A 19,306-nucleotide genomic window follows, 5' to 3' on the forward strand; every position below is an offset into this window, starting at 1 on the left:
AGGCAACAACACGGATGTCATCGGAGGAAATGGAAGACCTAGTGGTCTGAGGCACGAGGATTGCAGCTTTGGCAGCAGCATCAGCAGCCTCATTTCCTGTTAGACCGAAGTGACCAAGGACCCATGTAAACATCACAGTGGCTCCATCAAGAGTGAGCAAGGGAAATTTTTCCTGGACCCATTGCACTAAGGGGTGGATGATGTATGGTACACAGAGGAACAAAGACATTATTCCTCCTGTGATAGTCCCCAGGAGTCAGGGAATAAAGAGATAACCAGTGCACTATCCGACACCGACACGTGGCATCAGCCTATTCGCCGTCATGCTCTCGAAAATCCGGTAGCTGATGCAGCAGCTCTGCAGAACTCGGGCACTTAAAACCGCCAGCTCTCGGGGTCGGAACCCCAAGTTGATGAGGTCCCTCGCCGACGCAAGAGACCACGCCCCTCTCCAGTTCAACATCGCGGTGGACACTGTCACCTCCTGGATGTCTCGTTGCAGGTTGGAGACTGCACGCCGGATGGACGGCGTGTCATAGTAGGTCATCATCTGTGTATGACACCAGTCGAGCCAGAGATGGTCGCCGACTATCTGGGTGTCTATCACACGGGCGATGCCATCTTTTACCGCCACCGCATCAGGCTTGCATAGTCCCTCTGGCGTTCGAAGGTGGGGCTCCACGGAGACGTTGAAGCCCCTCTGCACGAGACCATGAGCGACATACTGCACGATAGTGTCATGCCGCTTGACTCGGGACCCACGCATTCTGTAGCAAGCCTGTAGGACATGGTTGGCGGTCTTGACGGCCTGGCAGCCCACGTGACACCTGGTGTCCTGGGGACCGAGAGTTAGAGCAAATGACACAACTGAAAAGCCTTGTCGCTGGATGTAATGCATGGTCTGACACAGGGTGAAGAGCTGTAAATACTGCTCTGCTGTAAATACTGAGCAGTGTTCCAGAAGCTGATACTGAAAAATGTTGGTGCCAATGATGAAGGCACACAATGGTCAGTCCAAGAGCCATCAGTGAACACAAAGGTACTATTGCAATGTTCCATGGGAAGGTTGAGAAACATACGATGATGGAGTGAGGCTGGAGTAGTGTCCTTAGGAAGCCAAAGTGGAAATGGTTCATACCCACTGGGAAAGTGGCAGATAGTGTGAAGTTATACCTGTCGGAGCAATAGCTGAAAGCAAACTCCAGGAGGTAATAGAGAAGAGTGACATGCCACATGCTGGTGATCAAATGAGTCATCAAAGATGAAGGCATAGGATGGGTGGTCAGGCATGGCAGGGAAATAGCATGCTTATCTGCTGAGAAGAAAATCAGTCACATGAGAGCAGTAGTTCAGCAGCTTCTGCATACAGGCTCTCATCTGGGCTAGTGTAAAAGGTGCCAGTGGCCTAACGGATGTAATAATGGTGGATTCTATTGAGATGGCATTAAGATGGATGGGCATGCAGCTGCATTAAATGAAACATCAATAGTCTAGTTTCGAATGGACAAGGGGCCAGTACAAACGGAGGAGGGTGGTTCACTCCGCTCCCCTGGAAGTACAGCTGAGAACACACAGGACATTGAGAGAACGCATTCAGCGGGTGGCCATGTAAGACACATGAGAGGACCAAGAGTCAGTCTTTTACGACGATTCCGTACTTATACCCTATTATATGTTTTTAATCATTATACTGTGACCATGTTACAGAATATATACCATTCTTTCTTTTAAATTCTAAAGAAGATACTCCTAGCAGTGTTGAAACCACGTTAATTTGTTAAAAATAGTGACCGAGGGCTGTTTTTCTTTCAATTGTACTTTTAACAAGTTATTTCACTTCCAACAATATCATGAATCAATCCAATATAACACTATTTTTTAAGTTGTAAATACTACATATAATGGACTGCAGAAGTGCCTTAGGCCTACCTTAACAAATGTCATCACGAAAATAGTTAAAATTGCTCTCAGAACATCAACTACTTCACAATTTCTTTTACCTCCAAAAGAACTTAGTCTTCCGGATATGCTAACCTATAATGTTGCCACGTGACACACAAAATTCTCCAGATCCATACCAAAGAGAAAGGTTTTACTTCCATTACTATTTGACAAAACTGAGGAAAGTCTCAGCAACGGAGTAGTGCCAAAGACTGGCGCTTTCTCATTACCCAAATGCATTGATACTTCCTTCTATTTCTAGGACACAATTGTGTACTTTAAAGTATTACCTGTGCACGTTTGTTAATCACAATATACGATAAAAATACATGAACCAAAGAAGGTAACACATTTATAAATAAATTAGGTTGTTCATTCTCAGCCAATACATGTAACATAAAAGAATACGTAGACAATAGTTATTAAAGAGATACTTTCGACAGAACATCTTCGCCAATTTAAATACATAAGCAGGAAGATGCAAATGGTCTCTACTGATTTTTTCCGATGCTGTTTCTCTCTTCTCGTTCCCGTCACTCAGACAGCTAAAGGAAGCCAAGCAAACAAATTGTAAAGAATAGTGGTGGGAAGACTGCGTACAACTTTGCGTTTTTCTTCTGTGTGTACGACATCTCTATATTTCTTTATAAGTTGAAGAGTAAAATGTTTTGTGTAGGGACTCGCGAAAAATACACTACTCACTCACACTGCGCGGGGGAGAGGGGAAGGGGTAAGCAACGAAATGATCAATTGTAACAATACGTAGCTAATTTAAATACTAGCCAAATATATCTATGAATAATAACTTTATGGACAATGAATCTCACATAATTTCCAACTTTTTAAGATGCGGTTGTGTATGTTCTTATGTGACGATTATGGGCAGCTACCCTCGTAAACATGGCCACAACTGTTACCTATACCACGCTTGTTTAAAATTCAGATCTTTGTTATTGTATTGTCGCATAAGTTCTTAGTGAGCGTGATTCTCTTACCACATATACAACAAACAACAACCAGTTGACAATGAAATCACACTTCGTTCACTAATTTCTACTCCGCTGTTTACTCAGTACGATACTCACTCTTTTTGCTAGAATCTTTGACATGACCGCGAGAGGCGCAAAGAGTCAATCACCTCAGAAATAAAATATGAAAAACAAATAAATTTGTAGGGATCCAGACAAACGAGCACTTTTCAGAGATGAACGGTGCAAGTATGAGCTAATTATTCAATTCATATAATTACTTACAGTCACGACCATGTCACAGACACTAGAAGAAAATCTTTGACGTGACCGTGACGGAAAGAGCCGAGTGGAGCAGAAATTCCGAGGGGAGCCGAAAGGCAGTCTGTATTCTCCTCCATGAATGCGGTTGACAGTAGTCAGTTGAGTGTCACAATACGTAATTGTCGTAATAATTTGGAAATACTGACGAAAAGCGTGTGTAAATAATGTGAGAGAATGACATCTTAGCAGTGGATTTTAGTTAAAGTATTAGATTCCATCTGTAAGTATTAATTAGAGCTCATGAAGTTGCTTTAATGGCGGCCATGTCATGAAGATATCCAGCCAGTGCGGTGGATCTACAATGGAAGATAGTTCTCCGTCACAAAACCACAATGGACAGTTGGGACCTTCTGGTGGTGCAGTCAACGTAGGAAACAAACAAAATGAAGAAGGGAGTCAAATAACGCAATATTCTATACCAGGAATACTGCATTTCATTCAACATGAGTGGGCAAGGTTCGAAATGGAGAGATCGCAGTGGGAAGTGGATAGAGCCGAATTGCAGGTAAATGTCTACTTAATAGATGGTTTAGAACATGAAGCTTCAGTTTTTAATCTGCGTACAGCACTGCCATCTCCAGGACATAACATCTTAGTGTCTAGTGTTTTATTCATGACACGTTTGGTTTGGCCTACTATTAGGCAAAACAACTTAGTTGATTCCCAAGTGTCAAGTTTACAATGTACTACTAAAATGACGCACTTGTTTGGTGACTGACTGTATCACTGTTTACACAGGCCAGGATAGCGTTTCTTCAGGGCGAAAGGAAAGGTCAAGAAAATTTGAAAAATGATTTGGTCCGAAGAATAAAAATGTTGGAATATGCTCTCAAACAAGAAAGGTACATTCGTAATTTGTTAGTTGTGTACTTTCGCTCTTATCTTCGTGTAGGATAAATGCTTGAGGTTTTGGTACTAATAGTAAGTCTCTTGTTGCAGGGCAAAGTATCATAAATTAAAATATGGTACAGAATTACAGCAAGGTGATGTTAAACCTCCAATTTTTGATGAACCAGGTGGGCCTGAAGCACCGGTTGATGGAGAGGCCCCTTTCACTACAGTAAGCAATGTTAGTTGGAGGCAAGGCAGGCAGCTTCTAAGACAGTGAGTAGCAGTATCTGTTGCGTTTGTCTTAACACTTAAACAGTGAAGTAGGACTGTAGGTTTAAAAAGTTCTATCCATAAATTGAAAAAATAGGAATATTAGATCTCTCTTCATCTATACATTAAGTAAATATTATCATTTGGCATTACAAATGAATGTGTCAGAAATGAGAATTTGGGATTGTTGTTGTCAAAAAAATTATCTCCATAGATACCAGTTGAAACAATAAAGGGTGCTTCCAATTTAAAAGCACACCATTTTAACAGCACAAGCTGTTTACATAAAAATTTTATTTAAGTTGCCACTTCCAGGTACTGTTGCTGATAAACGAAGTAAATTTGTTGGCTTTTTTAAAGCAAGATAGCTTCTGCCCTCCCCGTCCAAACAATGCTGTTACTTCCATGGTCTGTGTGTTATGTTTGTTTGCCCAATTTTAGCATACACAATAGGTTGTAACAAAAGTGTCATTAGAATTGTCAAAATAACATAATGTTTAGTATAAACCAAATCAGGAAAACAGGGAAACATCATTAAACTATCCTACATGTACATCTTTGCAGATACTCTGCAATCCACTGTGCATAGTTGTTTCAATCTACAGTAGACGAAAAATAGTTCTTGCGCATTTAGAAATTATTGTACAGAATTAAAGCTGGGAATGTGTTTAGTTTTCTCACAAGTACTGGTTCTGGAGCAATTTTTATTTCATCTAATGATGTGTTATTGTATAATGTTATGCTACAGTGGAGTACAGTTTTCTGGTAGGATGATCAGGAAAAAGTTAATGGAGATTTGGTATCCTCTTGTTTACAAGATTTTCTTTTTTTTGTAAAAAAACACACAAATAATTATCGATGCTCGTCTTTTGCATTCTAAACAAGTTCATGATCCAAGTAGTGTAACGTCAGAAAATGATCCCATAGTGAATGGAATTGCGCTTAGAGTTGCTAGTGCCACTGTTTGTTTTCATTTTGTATTTTAGTATCATCAGATCGTATCTTACTGGTGAGTTTTGTGTGACACATGACGTATATGTGTATCCCATTTAAAGTCATACTGAACCTGCAGAACGGACATTTTGTCATCACTGACTTTTTCTGTAATTTTCTCATTTAATCTTGCTTGGCTACTTTTGATTAGATTCAAGACAAGTTTTATCAGTGTTTACAATCTGTGTTGAACAAATCCAAAAGCATTTACATATTTTTCTGCTGTTTATTGCACACCTTTTATGATAGATAGAAATATAGTAGTGTCATTAGGAAATGGATTTCACATGTTAGAGAGCAAACTTATAAAAGTCACATCATATTTGTTTTTAGATATAAAACAATTTTGTTACGTATACATACAATAAATCTAACAATTACCCCTTGCTTGAACTATCATTTCATTCTCTATGAACTCTTCTCTTGAATAGTAGCATTTTTCCCACAGAATTTGCTGTAGCCTCATTTTTAAAATTTGTGGCTTCATATTAAATATGTTTTTGCTCATTAACTTGTTATACATTGTCATCCCCATATAATGCGGAGTCCGTGCACATAATTTCAACTGGTGTGTGGATAGCATAAAATTATTTTTATTTCTTGTGTTATATGTCTGGTTAAAATGATTCTCCTCAAATACTTTTTGTCTGCTGTGTAGGAAGATTATAATTTCATAAATTTATATGGAGGGAACAGTTAGGATTTGAAGTTTCTGAAATAATGGGTGATAAGATTGTTTGCTGTGCAGTACATATGTATCAGACAATTTTCTTTTGCAGTTTCAGTATTTGCGATAGACTGCTTCGACTTCCCCAGAAAATGATCCCATATCTAATGACATTCACAATCAGTATGATAAGCAATTTTTCGTGTACTCAAGTTAGTGGAGTTTGCTAGAATTTGTATTGCAAATGCAAAAGTGCTTAGTTTATGTGATAGGAAGTGAATATGTGTATTCCAGCTTAAGTTCTTGGCCACATTTAGTCCCAGAATTTTAACCTAGTCAACTTCTTTCATAGGTTGATTGTTATGTTGGATTTTAAGTTCCACACATTTTGAATGTTTGGTTCTAAAATGTACCATATGGGTTTTAGCAATGTTCAGTTTCACCCCCCTTAACTTGAACCGGTTTTCTAAGGTATCCAGTGTGCTTGCGATGGCGCTTGGAATTTTTTTTCTTCTTAGTCATCTTCAATTAAAACAGAAGTGTCGTCTGCAAACAGAAATGATGCGGAATTTATATTTTTGGGTAAGTCATGTACATAGAATAGGAACAGGATTGGCCCCAAAATGAAGCCTTGAGGCACACCTTGCAGTACTGTACTCCATTTAGACTAATAATTTACTGCATCTGAGATAGTAGTTACTCTTTCTTTGTTTTCTGTTATGTAAATATAATGTTAGCCAATTTAGAGCATTGTCCTTACTCCCATGTTTATCTAATTTGTATGTCTGCAAATCATGGTTCATGGAATCAAATGCTTTTGTGAGATCACAGAATATACCTGCAACTTTACTTCTCTGATTCAATGATTTGCCCGTCTTTTCAGTAAAGTTATTAACTGCATGCAGAGTGTTTTTTCCTCGTTGAAATCCAAATCTGGTTACTTATAGTATCCTTTTTTACGTTAATGTTTTTTGATCTTGTTTGCAGCTACTTTCTCTACACTCTTGATAGGACTGGAAGAGTAGAAATAGGCTGATAATTTCCCATGTCTTCCCTCGACCTTTTCTTGAACAGGGGTCTGACTTCAGCATACTTCAAAACATTGGGAAAGCATCCCTGTTCAAAACACTATTTGAATGTTTTAGTTAGTAGAGGTGCCATTAAGCCGCATCGTTTTTCACTTTAGTTGATGTCCCATCCCTCCCATCAGAGTTTTAATTTTTTAATGATAGTTACAACATTTTCCAAGTCCTTTATTGTGACTTTTTTAAAATCCATAAGATTGGATTCCAAAGAGATTTACTATACTCTGATAAATCGACATCTGACTTTGCCATACTTATGAAGAATTTAAATGTATTCATTCTGATATTTGAGAGGAGTTTACAATGAAGCTATCATCTATTTTATCCTAGACATTTCAGTACTACTAACTCAGACAGTCAACTCTGATTTGACAACAGACCACACTGCTTTTGTCCTGCTTTCATGTTGTACAACGAACTTCTTGTTTGCCATTTGTTTGGCTGCCTTCACAACTTCTTTAAATGTAGCTTTTTAATGACAAACATACTCAGTAAAATGTCTGTTTTTTTAGTATATTTCTGTTCGTTGTGGAGTTTCCTATTTCTGGCACTAGAAATTTTTGTACACTGGGTTATCCATTTAAGTTTGTTAGTAGTTTTGTTGCATGTGGTTCTAGGTGAAGAAGTTTCATTAAATATTTCAAGAAAGCTACTTTTAAATGGTTAAAGTTACTATTACTCGAAATAACTGTTGTAAGGCCATTCAACCTCTCTTAACGTACTTATAAATGTAATTGACTTATTTTCATTGAAATTACTTTTCATTTGGCTTTTGTTTTATGTGGAATTTCATTCTTAATTTTTGGTTGTTAAATGAATAATACAAAATGGTCAGATTCCTAAATCTATGCAGAATATGAACACCTTCAAACACATAATTTTTAGAATATTATCAATATAGGTAGCAGACTGTGCATTTACCCTAGTGAGTTGCATGGTATTCATTTTGAAGCAAGTGTTTTTTTTTTTATTAATAAGTCTGTGAATTTGGACACATTGTTGTTTTCAACTGTGATATCAGTATTGAAGTTGGCAGCTATTCTTTTCTTTTTTCTTTACTGAATTTTTCAAGCAGGCAATGAAATTTCACCAGAAAAGCTTCAATTTTAGCTTTCTCTGGTACTCTGTAAATAGAAACATCATCATTTAGTTCCCTTAAGTCTGTGCAGCAGCTTTCATATGTACACTGTTCATTTAAATGATTAAAATCATTCCTTATTTAATATTTTATAGCAGAATGAGTAAGTATGCAAGAGCCTCAATGTGATTTCTCTAGTCTACAAAAGCTGTTGGCTAATTCAAAATTTTCCATTTTATTAAGAACTTTAATATGGCCAGGTATAAGCCAATGTCCATTGAGGCAAATAACTTGGATATTCCTACGTTCAGATATAATAATTTGTAATTTGTCCGCTTCGTGAGTTTTGTTTGAAAAGTCATTATGTAGGGACATTCTTTTGTACTTATGGTCTCAAACATATGCTTTCTTGGGAACGAGTTTGTTTTGCTGTTTTCATTACCAAATACTGTTTCTCATACCCATTATTAAAGTGTCCACTATATTACAGAATTTTACATGTATCTGTAAACATTTTACTGAAAATTTTGAATCCTAACCTATTTAAATGTAGACTGTCTTCACCCAAACTTTTATTGCTTTAGCATTTACTCGGATTTATGAACACAGCTCCTAGATTATTACAATTTTTGTTTAAATCGTTCTTTATTCTCTCAGTATATCGATCACTGATAGATCTGCTGTAGATAATACCACTCACCATGATTCTAGACGTTTTGTAGAGGTTACTGGCAGATAGAATTAAATTTCGTGTTTCACTTACCATTTCATCTTCAGTGCTGCTTCTAATAGAATTTGTACCTACTTTGATGAAGACTCCTTTGTAATTCTTCGGAGGTGCCTCTGCTGAACCATCCTGCAAGCTATGTATGTTGCTAACGTGTTTCTTCAACTGGTGGGTCTCGATTCCTGGACGAACATTTATTGTGGAATTCGGTACCAGAAAATTTTTCAGCAGAGACTCATATATAACAAGGAATTCATTTTTTTCACTCTGTCGTTAACTGAGACATATTGAATTCTTTTAACTGTAAGTTATGCTTGTCTACTTCTATTTATTTTCGGTTCTTGAGACTTCTGCACAAATTTCTTCCTTAGGTCCAGCAGCCTTGTTGTTTGAGCCAGTAACTGTATCATTACACCTGTTGTTGAGGTTAATTCAGTCTTTTGACTACTGTTTTGCAAAAAAAAAAAAAAAATTCCGCGTTCCAGGTCAGTGCTCTTGCTTTTGTGATGATAATCCTGCTTTTAAAGTGTCAATGTTGCTACGAAGCATGTTTTCAATTATTTTCCTGTGAATTTGCTGTAGATTCTAGTTTTGTGTTTTCGTCCTGCAAACAGTCAAGGCACGACCAGTGAATATCGTTGTTAATAAGTTTTAGGTGCATTTTTGCACACCTTTCATGCAGCCACATGTTGCATTTCTTACACCGAATTCCTTTTATAACCTGTTTCTAACACTTTTTACATAATGCACTATTTAACTTTTGCCTACTTAAGAGCACTGTGTCACTGTACTTTTCAGTGGGTGCCATCTTCTAAAGATCATCTTTACATAGGCAGATATAAATTCAGTGTATTGTCAACATTGTGACTAGTAACAGTAAATTTTGTTTCAACTGATATCAATATGTCATGGTGAAGCGACTAAAAATCTTTGCATTTAGAGGCATACACTTCCTGAAGCCTGAAGCTATGCTGCTGGATGGTGGGAGGTGAAAGTTCGTTTCATGTTCTGTGTATCATTTGCACAGTACCTTGTAAGGATGCAGAATGAGTGTTTTACACTCATATCACAGATAAATATGGCTACATACTGAGCATTTAAGTTTGTTTCCTTCTGAAAGATATACAGATGCGAGTTAGTAATTCCTATAGACTATCTTTTACCCTTTGCAATAACAGAAATTCTTCTATAGAATACAGGGAGTTCTCAAGAAGCAGCTTTCTCAGTTTGTTTTCAAATTTTACTTTGCTGTCTGTCAGACATTTTATATCACTGGTTAAGTGATCAAAATTTTTGGTTGCAACGTTGTTCACTTCATTTTGTACTAGACAGTCTTAATGTGGAGTAATGAATGCCATTTTTGTTCTGATATTGCAATTATGTAAATCGTATGCTGTGAAACAATAGTCAAAATGCCTAACTCTTTAAACAGATGGCTACAAAATGTTCGTGGGTGAGCACCATATATTATTCTTACAACACATTTTTTAGTAATGAAGCCCTTCTTTGTTGAAGATGAGCTACTGCAGATCATTATTTCATAGGACATTTTTGAATGAAAATATGCAGAATATGTCAACTTATTGATCTCTCTCTCTCTCTCTCTCTCTCTCTCTCTCTCTCTCTCTCTCTCTCGGATTTACTTTGATTCTAAGTGTAAATGTGGTTGAACTAAGTTGTTCTAAGAGTTCCAAACTGTGCGCTTTCCACTTTATTCATCAATATAGTGCGTGTATTTGGTGAGATTTTTATATGATTATGACAGTATATTTTACGAAGAGGAGTGATTGAAGTGATTTAGTTCTGCATGGTGATGGCATCCAGTGGAGCATATCTCGTGGATTAATTGACAAAGAATGAAAGCGTATCAGATGAGGTGGAGAAACGGGGCGGAAAGAGTCAAAGGTTTCTTTGGATCGAATCTTCTTGAAGTGTAGCAAAAGCTGTCAATTTTCGAAGTTTTCTATGTAAAGGAATTCATGATATTTCTGGAAGCAGATTGAAAATTTTTACCATTCTACATTTACATATTTGTTGGTTTGTGCCGAGAAGTATGTGCCGAGAAGTTGACTCAACCAAGCTTATTGTCATCGATTGGAGACAGTTTTGTAGAGCATTTTATGTGGAAGTATGTGTGTAATGGAACAAGAAACTTCGTGGTGAAGGGCTAATTGTTGAGAGCGATGAATTTTAGAGTAGTAGTAGTTTAAGGGAGAGGCCAGAAACCAGGAAGATCGGCTTTTTGGGGGTGTCCAAAGAGGCACAATCAAATTTTTTTTAGCATTGTGACAAAGCATTTGAAAGCTCCTGAAAATTATTAGAGAGAGTATTTTGTCAGAGACAACATTCTTTCTGCTATAAATGTTCCAGAGACGAAGTATTCAAGCATATTGCTGTGATCCAATGAAGAACAACGTGTTTTTCATAGGATAATTTAGTCTACATTACAGAGATTCTCAACAAGCTCCAGTGGCAGCCATTACAAGAGAGGCTTTGTGCATCACGGAGAGGTTTAACATTGAAATTTTGAGACAATGCTTTCTGTGAAGATCCATACAACATATTACTGCCTCCCACATATACTTTGTGAAATGGCCACAGTGAAAAAATTCAAGAAATTACAGCTAATACAGAGGCTTACCAACAGTCATTCTTCTCACATGCCATTAACCGGGGAAGGGGATATCAGTTAGTGGTACCAAAAGTACCCTTCGCCACACAGAAGCCAGGTGGCTTGTGGAGTATTGATGTAGATGCAGACTTTCAAGGATGTGGCAACAGATACCCATACGCATAGTACAGAAGGCACGGTGGCTGCAATTGGATGGTCCCTGCATGGAACAAGATGGTGAAAGACGTTTTTTGACAGGTGACGCTTTGAATATATGTGGAGCAAACAAAATCGAAATGATACATTTTTATGGGCTGCTGGATTGGCGTATAATGCAAGTGAATGAAATTTGTAAATTTAATTTTGCCTCCTCTTCATTGCTGTGAATATTTTTGGTTGCCACAAATATTTGACTATTTTTTCTGATTGTCACTTAGGTTGTTAAGTTTGGTGTGAACATTTACTTGTGAGTTAGTGAAGCCAACACATCTGATAGCTGAAAAACCTTCTTGTGGCGACACTGATCTGTAGCTTGCCCTGAGGTCTACATTATGTTGGACTGTGACACTACTTGCGAACGTGTAACATAAAAAAACCTAGCGACAGTGTGACCTGCAGCTTATCTTGAGGTCTACGCAAGGGATGTGACAGTTTGATTCACAGAAACTTAATATTTCTCCTCAAAACTATTTCAGTTGTTTTTTTTTCCCACTGAACACGTGACAGATTGACAGTTTGCTGAGTTTGGGAGCTAGTAATGCAGCTTGCATAGCTTACTGCTAATAAACAAGGAGAATTACATTAATGTTCATTATAACAATTTTTTTAATTTTTTTTTATTTTAACCATGTTAGGTAGTAGCAAGTTCTACTTAGGTAGGGAGCTAGTAGCACATCTTAATTTGCTGCTAAAGAAACATCAAGCAGTTTCATTAATTACCTTTGTTGTGATGAATAATTTTTTCCAAACATGTCACAAATTATGAAGTTGTGGATAGGTTGCATTATGAAACAAGCAGGAGTTATTTTAATAATATTCATTGTCACAGGTATTTCATTGGGTTTTTTTCTGAGTATGTTACAAATTATGAAATTGATTAATTTTGGGGCTGAAAGCACAGTTTAACCCTTTTAGTGCCAAATATGATCTGATCGTGATCCAGATTTTCGGCGAAAAATGCCAGTAACGATCTGATCATGATGCCTTTCTCATTCGCTAGGAAATACTAACAACTTTGCCTTCAAGTGCGGAAAAAATGAATGAGAAAGGCATCACGATCAGATCGTTACTGGCATTTTTCGCCGAAAATCTGGATCACGATCAGATCGTATTTGGCACTAAAAGGGTTAAATGGCTGCCAGCTAGATGAGCAATTAAATTTATTGTCTTGATCATCAAAAAATTTTCACTCCCCCTCTCTGAGTGTATCATGGATTGCTAGTGTGTCTTTTGGTTACCAGCAGCTAGCACAGTTTAAGTAGCAGTGAATCAGAGAGGGAATAATTAAATTTATAACCCTTATTAACTGCAGTGTTTCACTTTTTCTTTCGGAAAGTATTATTACCTCTGACATTGTGGTACATTAACGTGAGTATGTGATATTTATTTGCATCTTTCTTCGAAATATGTTTACCTGCTGTTCTCTCATTAGTTGCATAGAACAAACAGCTGACACATACTGTTTAATTCCCGTCATGTCTCATGGCAGGCACTGACAATATTCCTGCGTGAAACATGTAAGTATGCCACTGGCCCAACTCGAGACTTGCACCCTAACTGAATGTTTTTTTGACCTGAGTGAGAATGTTCACAGAAAACAAGACAATTACACATAGTTTACTATTTCTTCTTTTGCTGTGTGTATGTATGAATTAATTGGAACATTGTCATACACGGCGAGTACTAATTCTGCTTGTTGGGTATTCGATGGAAGGTCATGTACATTTGGGAGACAGTAGTGCACCCATGATTGAGCCTTAGAGAACTACATAGGTAACTTTCCCCACCCCATGCTACTCTATCCTGTGCAAGCCTCTTCATCATTGAATAACTGCTGCAACCTACATCCTTATGAATCTGCTTACTGTACTCATGTCGTGGTTTCCCTTCAAATTTTTTACTCCCCCACTTCCCTCCAATACTAAATTGGTGATCCCTTGATATCTCAGAGTGTGCCTTATCAAGTGATCCTTTTTTGGTCAAGTTGTGCCACAGACTTCTTGTCTTCTCAGTTCTGTTCAGTACCTTCTCATTATTTAAGTGATCTACCCATCTAATCTTCAGCATACTTCTGTTGTACCACATTTTGAAAGCTCCTATTCTGTTTTTGTCTAAACTTCGTATCGTCCTTGTTTCACTCCCATACGTGGCTACACTTGAGACAAATACCTTAAGAAAGGACTTCCTAACACAAATCTATATTCTATGTTCACAAATTTCTCTTCTTCAGAAACGCTTTTCTTGCATTGTCAGTCTACATTTCATATGCTCTTTACTTTGGCCATCAACAGATATTTTGCTCTCCAAATAGCAAAATCATTTACTACTTTTAGTGTCTCATTTTGTAACCTAATTCCATCAGTATCACTTGATTTAATTTACTAGATTCTGTTATCCTTGTTTTGCATTTGTCGTGCATCTTAAATCATCCTTTCAAGGTGCTGTCCATTCCATTCAACTGCTCTTCCGAGTCTCTTACTGTCTCTGAATCAAAACTTTTCTCTGGTTTCCTTTACTGCTTGCTCAATGTACAGATAGAATAACATTGTGGATAAGTTACAACTCTCTTATTCCCTTCTCAGCCAAGACTTCCCTTTCATGCCCTTCCACCTTTACAAGAGTCGGGAAGCTGTGCTGAAAGCTCCCACTCCAGCACTGCCCACACTTTCTAGTCCAGTAGCCCAGCTACTAAGTTTTTTCAGTTTTCCCTCTTCTCTGTCTCTTCTCTTCCTTTCCCCTCCCCCTCAGGACATCTTCCATAGCAGCACTGCTACCCTTCTCCCTCCCCCCCCCCCCACCCCCCCCACCCATTCACCATCATACGTCAGACACAAGTGCAGCCTGCAGGCAGGCAATAATCTTTTCGTTGTGTGTGTTTGCAGATCAATGCTTCTTTAGCATGGTGTAGCAGTCCATCATTCTCATTTTGTTATCCATTCTAGACTTTCCACTGTTCAATTAATTTTTTTTAATTATTTTTTCCCAGTCTCATACTATTAGACAACTGTGATTGTAAGGGTCAAGTTTAGATCAAATTTGAAATGTATGAGGGTTGGAACTTAAATAGTGGCAACTATTTATTCACAACTGATACAAAAGAGTTGCATGTTTGCACCTGTTACTTTCCTTCAAAGTAGTCACCATCGTTGTTGTGTAGAACCCAATGCCATCTATTTGGAAGGCGTAGTATACCATTAGCAGAGCCTGTTCTGCTGATGGTGCAATTGGAGTTGTCTACTGCCTGTTGAATCTCTGGAACAGTTCTGAAGTGAATTCTACAAAGTGGTTCCTTTATCTTCGGAATCAGATCAGTCACAAGGATTTAAGTCCGGGGTGTATGGTGGATGGTACAGTCCTTCCCAGTCCCATCGACCAAATAGAGCAGCCACAGCTTGCGCTGTATGCGCCCATGCATTGTTGTGCAAAATGATGGGTGGGATGGGCAGAAAGTGTCGCCACTTCTTTTGCAAAGCTGGTCACAGGTGATGCTCAAAAAATGAACAGTAATACTGTGCATTGACGGTCTGCTGTTGAGGAACGTAATGCATGAGGCTAATGCCATCACAGTTGTACATGAGAACCACTATAACTTTAGACAGGATCACCATAACTTTAGACCGCTCCATTTGCACCATCAACAGAACAGGCTCTGCTAGCAGTATACTACACCTTCCACATTGTTGGCAATGTGTTCTACAGAACGCTGGTGACTACTTTCGGAGTACAGTAACTGGTGCAAATATGTAACTCTTTTGTATCAGTTGTGAAGAAATAGTTACCACTATTTAAGTTCCAACCCTTGTAATTTGTTTTTCCATAATGTGTTCAAAAGTATTTTTTTCTTTGATTATTGTAGGATGTGTTAACTTAATGATATTAATGAAAGCTGTTGTCCTAAGACAGTGAGAAGATAACTCAGCACATCACATGGTGTACATGTGCTGTAGCTTATGTTGATATTATAGGCCGATTTCAGGGTGTTTCCTGGCCTGATAACCTACAAGGATCTTACATAAAATAGTACATCACACCCCCTCCCCCCTCTCCTCCCGTGTCACAATAACACATTGTAAGCCGGCCGCAGTGGCTGAACAGTTCTAGGCGCTTCAGTCCGGAACCGCGCGACTGCTACGGTCGCAGGTTCGAATCCTGCCTCGGGCATGGATGTGTGTGATGTCCTTTGGTTAGTTAGGTTTATGTAGTTCTAAGTTCTAGGGGACTGATGACCTTAGATGTTAAGTCCCATAGCGCTCAGAGCCATTTGAACCAACACATTGGAAACAGTTACTATTTACACCTTGTCATGTTGGATTAATGATTCGTGGGCAGAGGACCATAACAATTTCTGAACCTTTGTGAGACTGCACAATAGAAACAATCACACATTCAGGAAATGCAACTCTTTGTAGAGAACCTGTTGTTTTCACTCTGTTAAGGGTTTAGAAAGCAGGTGTTAAGGAGACCACACTGTGGTTCAGGTTGAAAAAAAATTGATTTTCAGTTTTCATATTTCGATAGATTAAGGTTTTATTTAAGTACTCTGAAAAGGATTTACTGGATATTTTTTTTTTTTTTTTTTTTAAGAGCATTTTCCTACCACGTGTGTTTGCGTGCCATGCCCACTTTCGTCGCCCACTTTTCTGCATGTATTTTAGATCTTTATATCCCCTACATTGCACGTTACGGATTTTTTCTTTTTTTTTTTCTCTCCAGAGTGTGTTGGCTATCCTTGGAATGCAACGGTCGGTATTCTTTTGTTTCTGCCGTTTGTAAACAACATGCTTTCAAACACACGGTTAGTTTTGTTCAAGTATGATTGCTGATTGCGAGCAGTTGTTACACTTAAGTTTGCAGTGCTTGTTTACGTGTGTTTTGTTGTGTTTATTGAAAATGATGAAATGTAAAGGCATTTTCAAGAAATGACAATTTGGAGGAAATAAGTTTAGAAAGCTTTCTGTACAAGAGGTTATGTCGCCTGGCAATGATGTTTCTAATTGTAATTCTTCAACACGTGCATCATCAAAGAAGCTCTCACCATTTCAAGAGAGTTACATCGAATTTACTGTAAGTGATGAGGGGTGCAGCAACATTATTGTAAATTTGAGAATATTGTCAGATGTAATTTCTAAATTTGTACAATGTAGACAGTGTGGTGAGTCACAGAGAGTGAAAATTTGTGAGAGTGCCAGTGGGAGAAAAGGCCTAGCAATTTCTTTGGATTTAATTTGCACCAAATGCTCAGCTGTGATTTCATTAATGAGTTCTACAAAACCAGATGCAAGTGGCCCATATGAAATAAATACTAGATTAGTTTATGCCTTATGATCCATTGGCAAGGGCATGGCTGCAAGTAGAACATTTTGTTCAGTGATGAACTTACATCAACCACCAAATAAATTTGAAAAACTGACTGCAAAATTAGAGAAAGCTATATATGAGGTCAGTGAGGAAAGCATGAAACTGGCTGCTAGGGAAGCAGTGGAAGAAAATGATGGATGTTCGGATATTGCAGTTGCACTTGATGGAAGTTTGCAGAAAAGAGGACGTACTTCTCTGAATGGAATAGTGACTGCCATGAGTGTAGACACCAGTAAAGTTTTAGCTGTGGAGATAATGTCTAAATATTGCAAATGTTGTAAAGTCAATGAACATAAAGAACACAACTGTGGGGCTAATTTTAGAGGAACAAGTGGTGGTATGGAAGTTCATGGAGTACAACAAATATTTCATCGCTCCATAGAAACAAGAGGCGTACGGTACACCAAATATTTGGGCGGTGGTCACAGTAAGGCATACAACAATGTGGTGAACTCTAAGCCATATGGAGGTGCAATTATTAGCAAAATAGAATGTGTAGGCCATGTTCAAAAATGTTTGGAAACGAGGCTGAGAAAACTAACTGTTGATATGAGAGGAAAAAAATTAGATGATGGAAAATTGTTGACTGGACAGGATCGGTTAACTAAAACTGAAATAGAAAACTTGCAGGTATTCTATGGGCAGGCAATTAGGAGAAATAAAGAAAATCTGTAGGCAGTGAAGAGAGATGTTTGGGCCATGTTCTTCCATAAGTCCTCTACTGATTATAAGCCATGTCATGGATTGTGTCCATCAGGAGAAAATTCATAGTGCAAATACAATAGGGCTTAGGCAACTGGAGAATCTTATTCTCACCAGCATTCTCTTCCTGCTGCTGTTATTACAGCAATTAAACCTATTTTCAGAGACTTGGCTCATACTGACCTTCTAAGGAAATGTCTGCATGGGCAGACACAGAACGCAAATGAATGTTTCAACAGCATAATTTGGAACCGCCTTCCTAAAACTGTATTTGTAGGCATGCATACAATGAAACAAGGAGTTCATGATGCTGTTGTTATATTAAATTGTGGCAATATTGGAAAGTGTTGGGTACTGAAAAAGCTGGGAATTAATCCTGGTGAAAATATGATCATTGGGCTGCAACATTCCGATGAAATGAGGATAGCCGATGCAGACAGATCTGCATCTAATATGGCCAAGAAAGCAAGACAAACACCCAGGAAGGTGAAAAAGAAGCTGGAAGACCTGCTAGAGGCCAAAGAAGGGCCATCATATGAAGCAGGACAGTTTTAATTCACTGTAATTAACAAATTTCAAAAGTTTTTTCCTTAAATTCAATTTCCTGCAAACTAAAATTTTCAGTACATATGCCCCATTATATAAGAAACTATCATAGATAAATGAGTGAAATTTTCAGAGACTCCGCATAACATAAAAAGCCACCTCTGCTACTACGTTAATTAATATTCCCCCATTAGGAAGTTCACAAAAAATATTTTCCGTAGAAACAACTTAATATTTTTTGTTAATAAATTTAAAAAAGTATTTCTTAAAAACTATAAAATGGATAAGTAGATTTTCGGTTGACTCTCTTAGCATCATGTAACATATAGTAAAAATATTAAGGTCCTGCATCAAATAGTTTTTTCAGAAATGGGTCAAATACTTGCCTAAATGAACATGGGTTAGATAGGCAGGGTGTGGTCCCCTTAATGTCTGCAGCATGACGGCAGTGTGGAAGACTTCACTTTGCAATCTTTGGTGGTAACTGCTGGCAAATCTTTGACCTCTTCCTCTACCTCCTCTAACTTCTTTCACGTCTTGTTAGAAAGTACCAAATGTTTTTAAGACTCTTCTCTGTACGTATGTTTGCACCTTTTGATAATGCACAGCTTAAAGACCACCAAGAATATTAAAGATATTACAGAATTATCTTGGAACACATGCAGTTTCTTGTAGCAAGCAATGTACTGTCTTTTCTGCAAAGAACCGCATAACTGTAAGATACAAATCATTATAAATTTATGAATTGTGTGTAGAAAAGGTAGGTTGCTACTTATCGTAAAGGTGATGACACATTAAGTTGCAGACACACACACACACACACACACACACACACACACACACACACACGAAGCAAGCACATCTTGTGCCTACATGGCCATCATCTCCGGCAGCTCAGGCCACTATGAACGTGTGTGTGTGTGTGTGTGTGTGTGTGTGTGTGTGTGTGTGTGTGTGTTCCCCCCCTCTTTCTTTTTCTGACTAAT

General features: G+C 38.0%; 1 protein-coding gene across 3 annotated transcripts in view; it reads left to right on the plus strand.

The window, feature by feature from the left end:
• Window positions 1–3,257: 3,257 nt before the first annotated feature.
• LOC124802569 (striatin-3) overlaps window positions 3,258–19,306 on the plus strand; it is an 86,438-nt gene continuing 70,389 nt past the window's right edge. For 2 of the 3 annotated variants that reach the window (XM_047263440.1, XM_047263441.1), the window contains exons 1-3: window positions 3,258–3,738; window positions 3,972–4,075; window positions 4,173–4,337. In XM_047263440.1, the coding sequence (XP_047119396.1) occupies window positions 3,502–3,738; window positions 3,972–4,075; window positions 4,173–4,337 (506 nt within the window). In that variant the 5' untranslated portion in view covers window positions 3,258–3,501. The remainder of the gene's footprint in view (window positions 3,739–3,971; window positions 4,076–4,172; window positions 4,338–19,306) is intronic. The other variant, XM_047263442.1, reaches the window with a different exon arrangement.

This window comes from Schistocerca piceifrons, chromosome 6, assembly GCF_021461385.2.
Source record: "Schistocerca piceifrons isolate TAMUIC-IGC-003096 chromosome 6, iqSchPice1.1, whole genome shotgun sequence".
NCBI lineage: Eukaryota > Metazoa > Arthropoda > Insecta > Orthoptera > Acrididae > Schistocerca > Schistocerca piceifrons.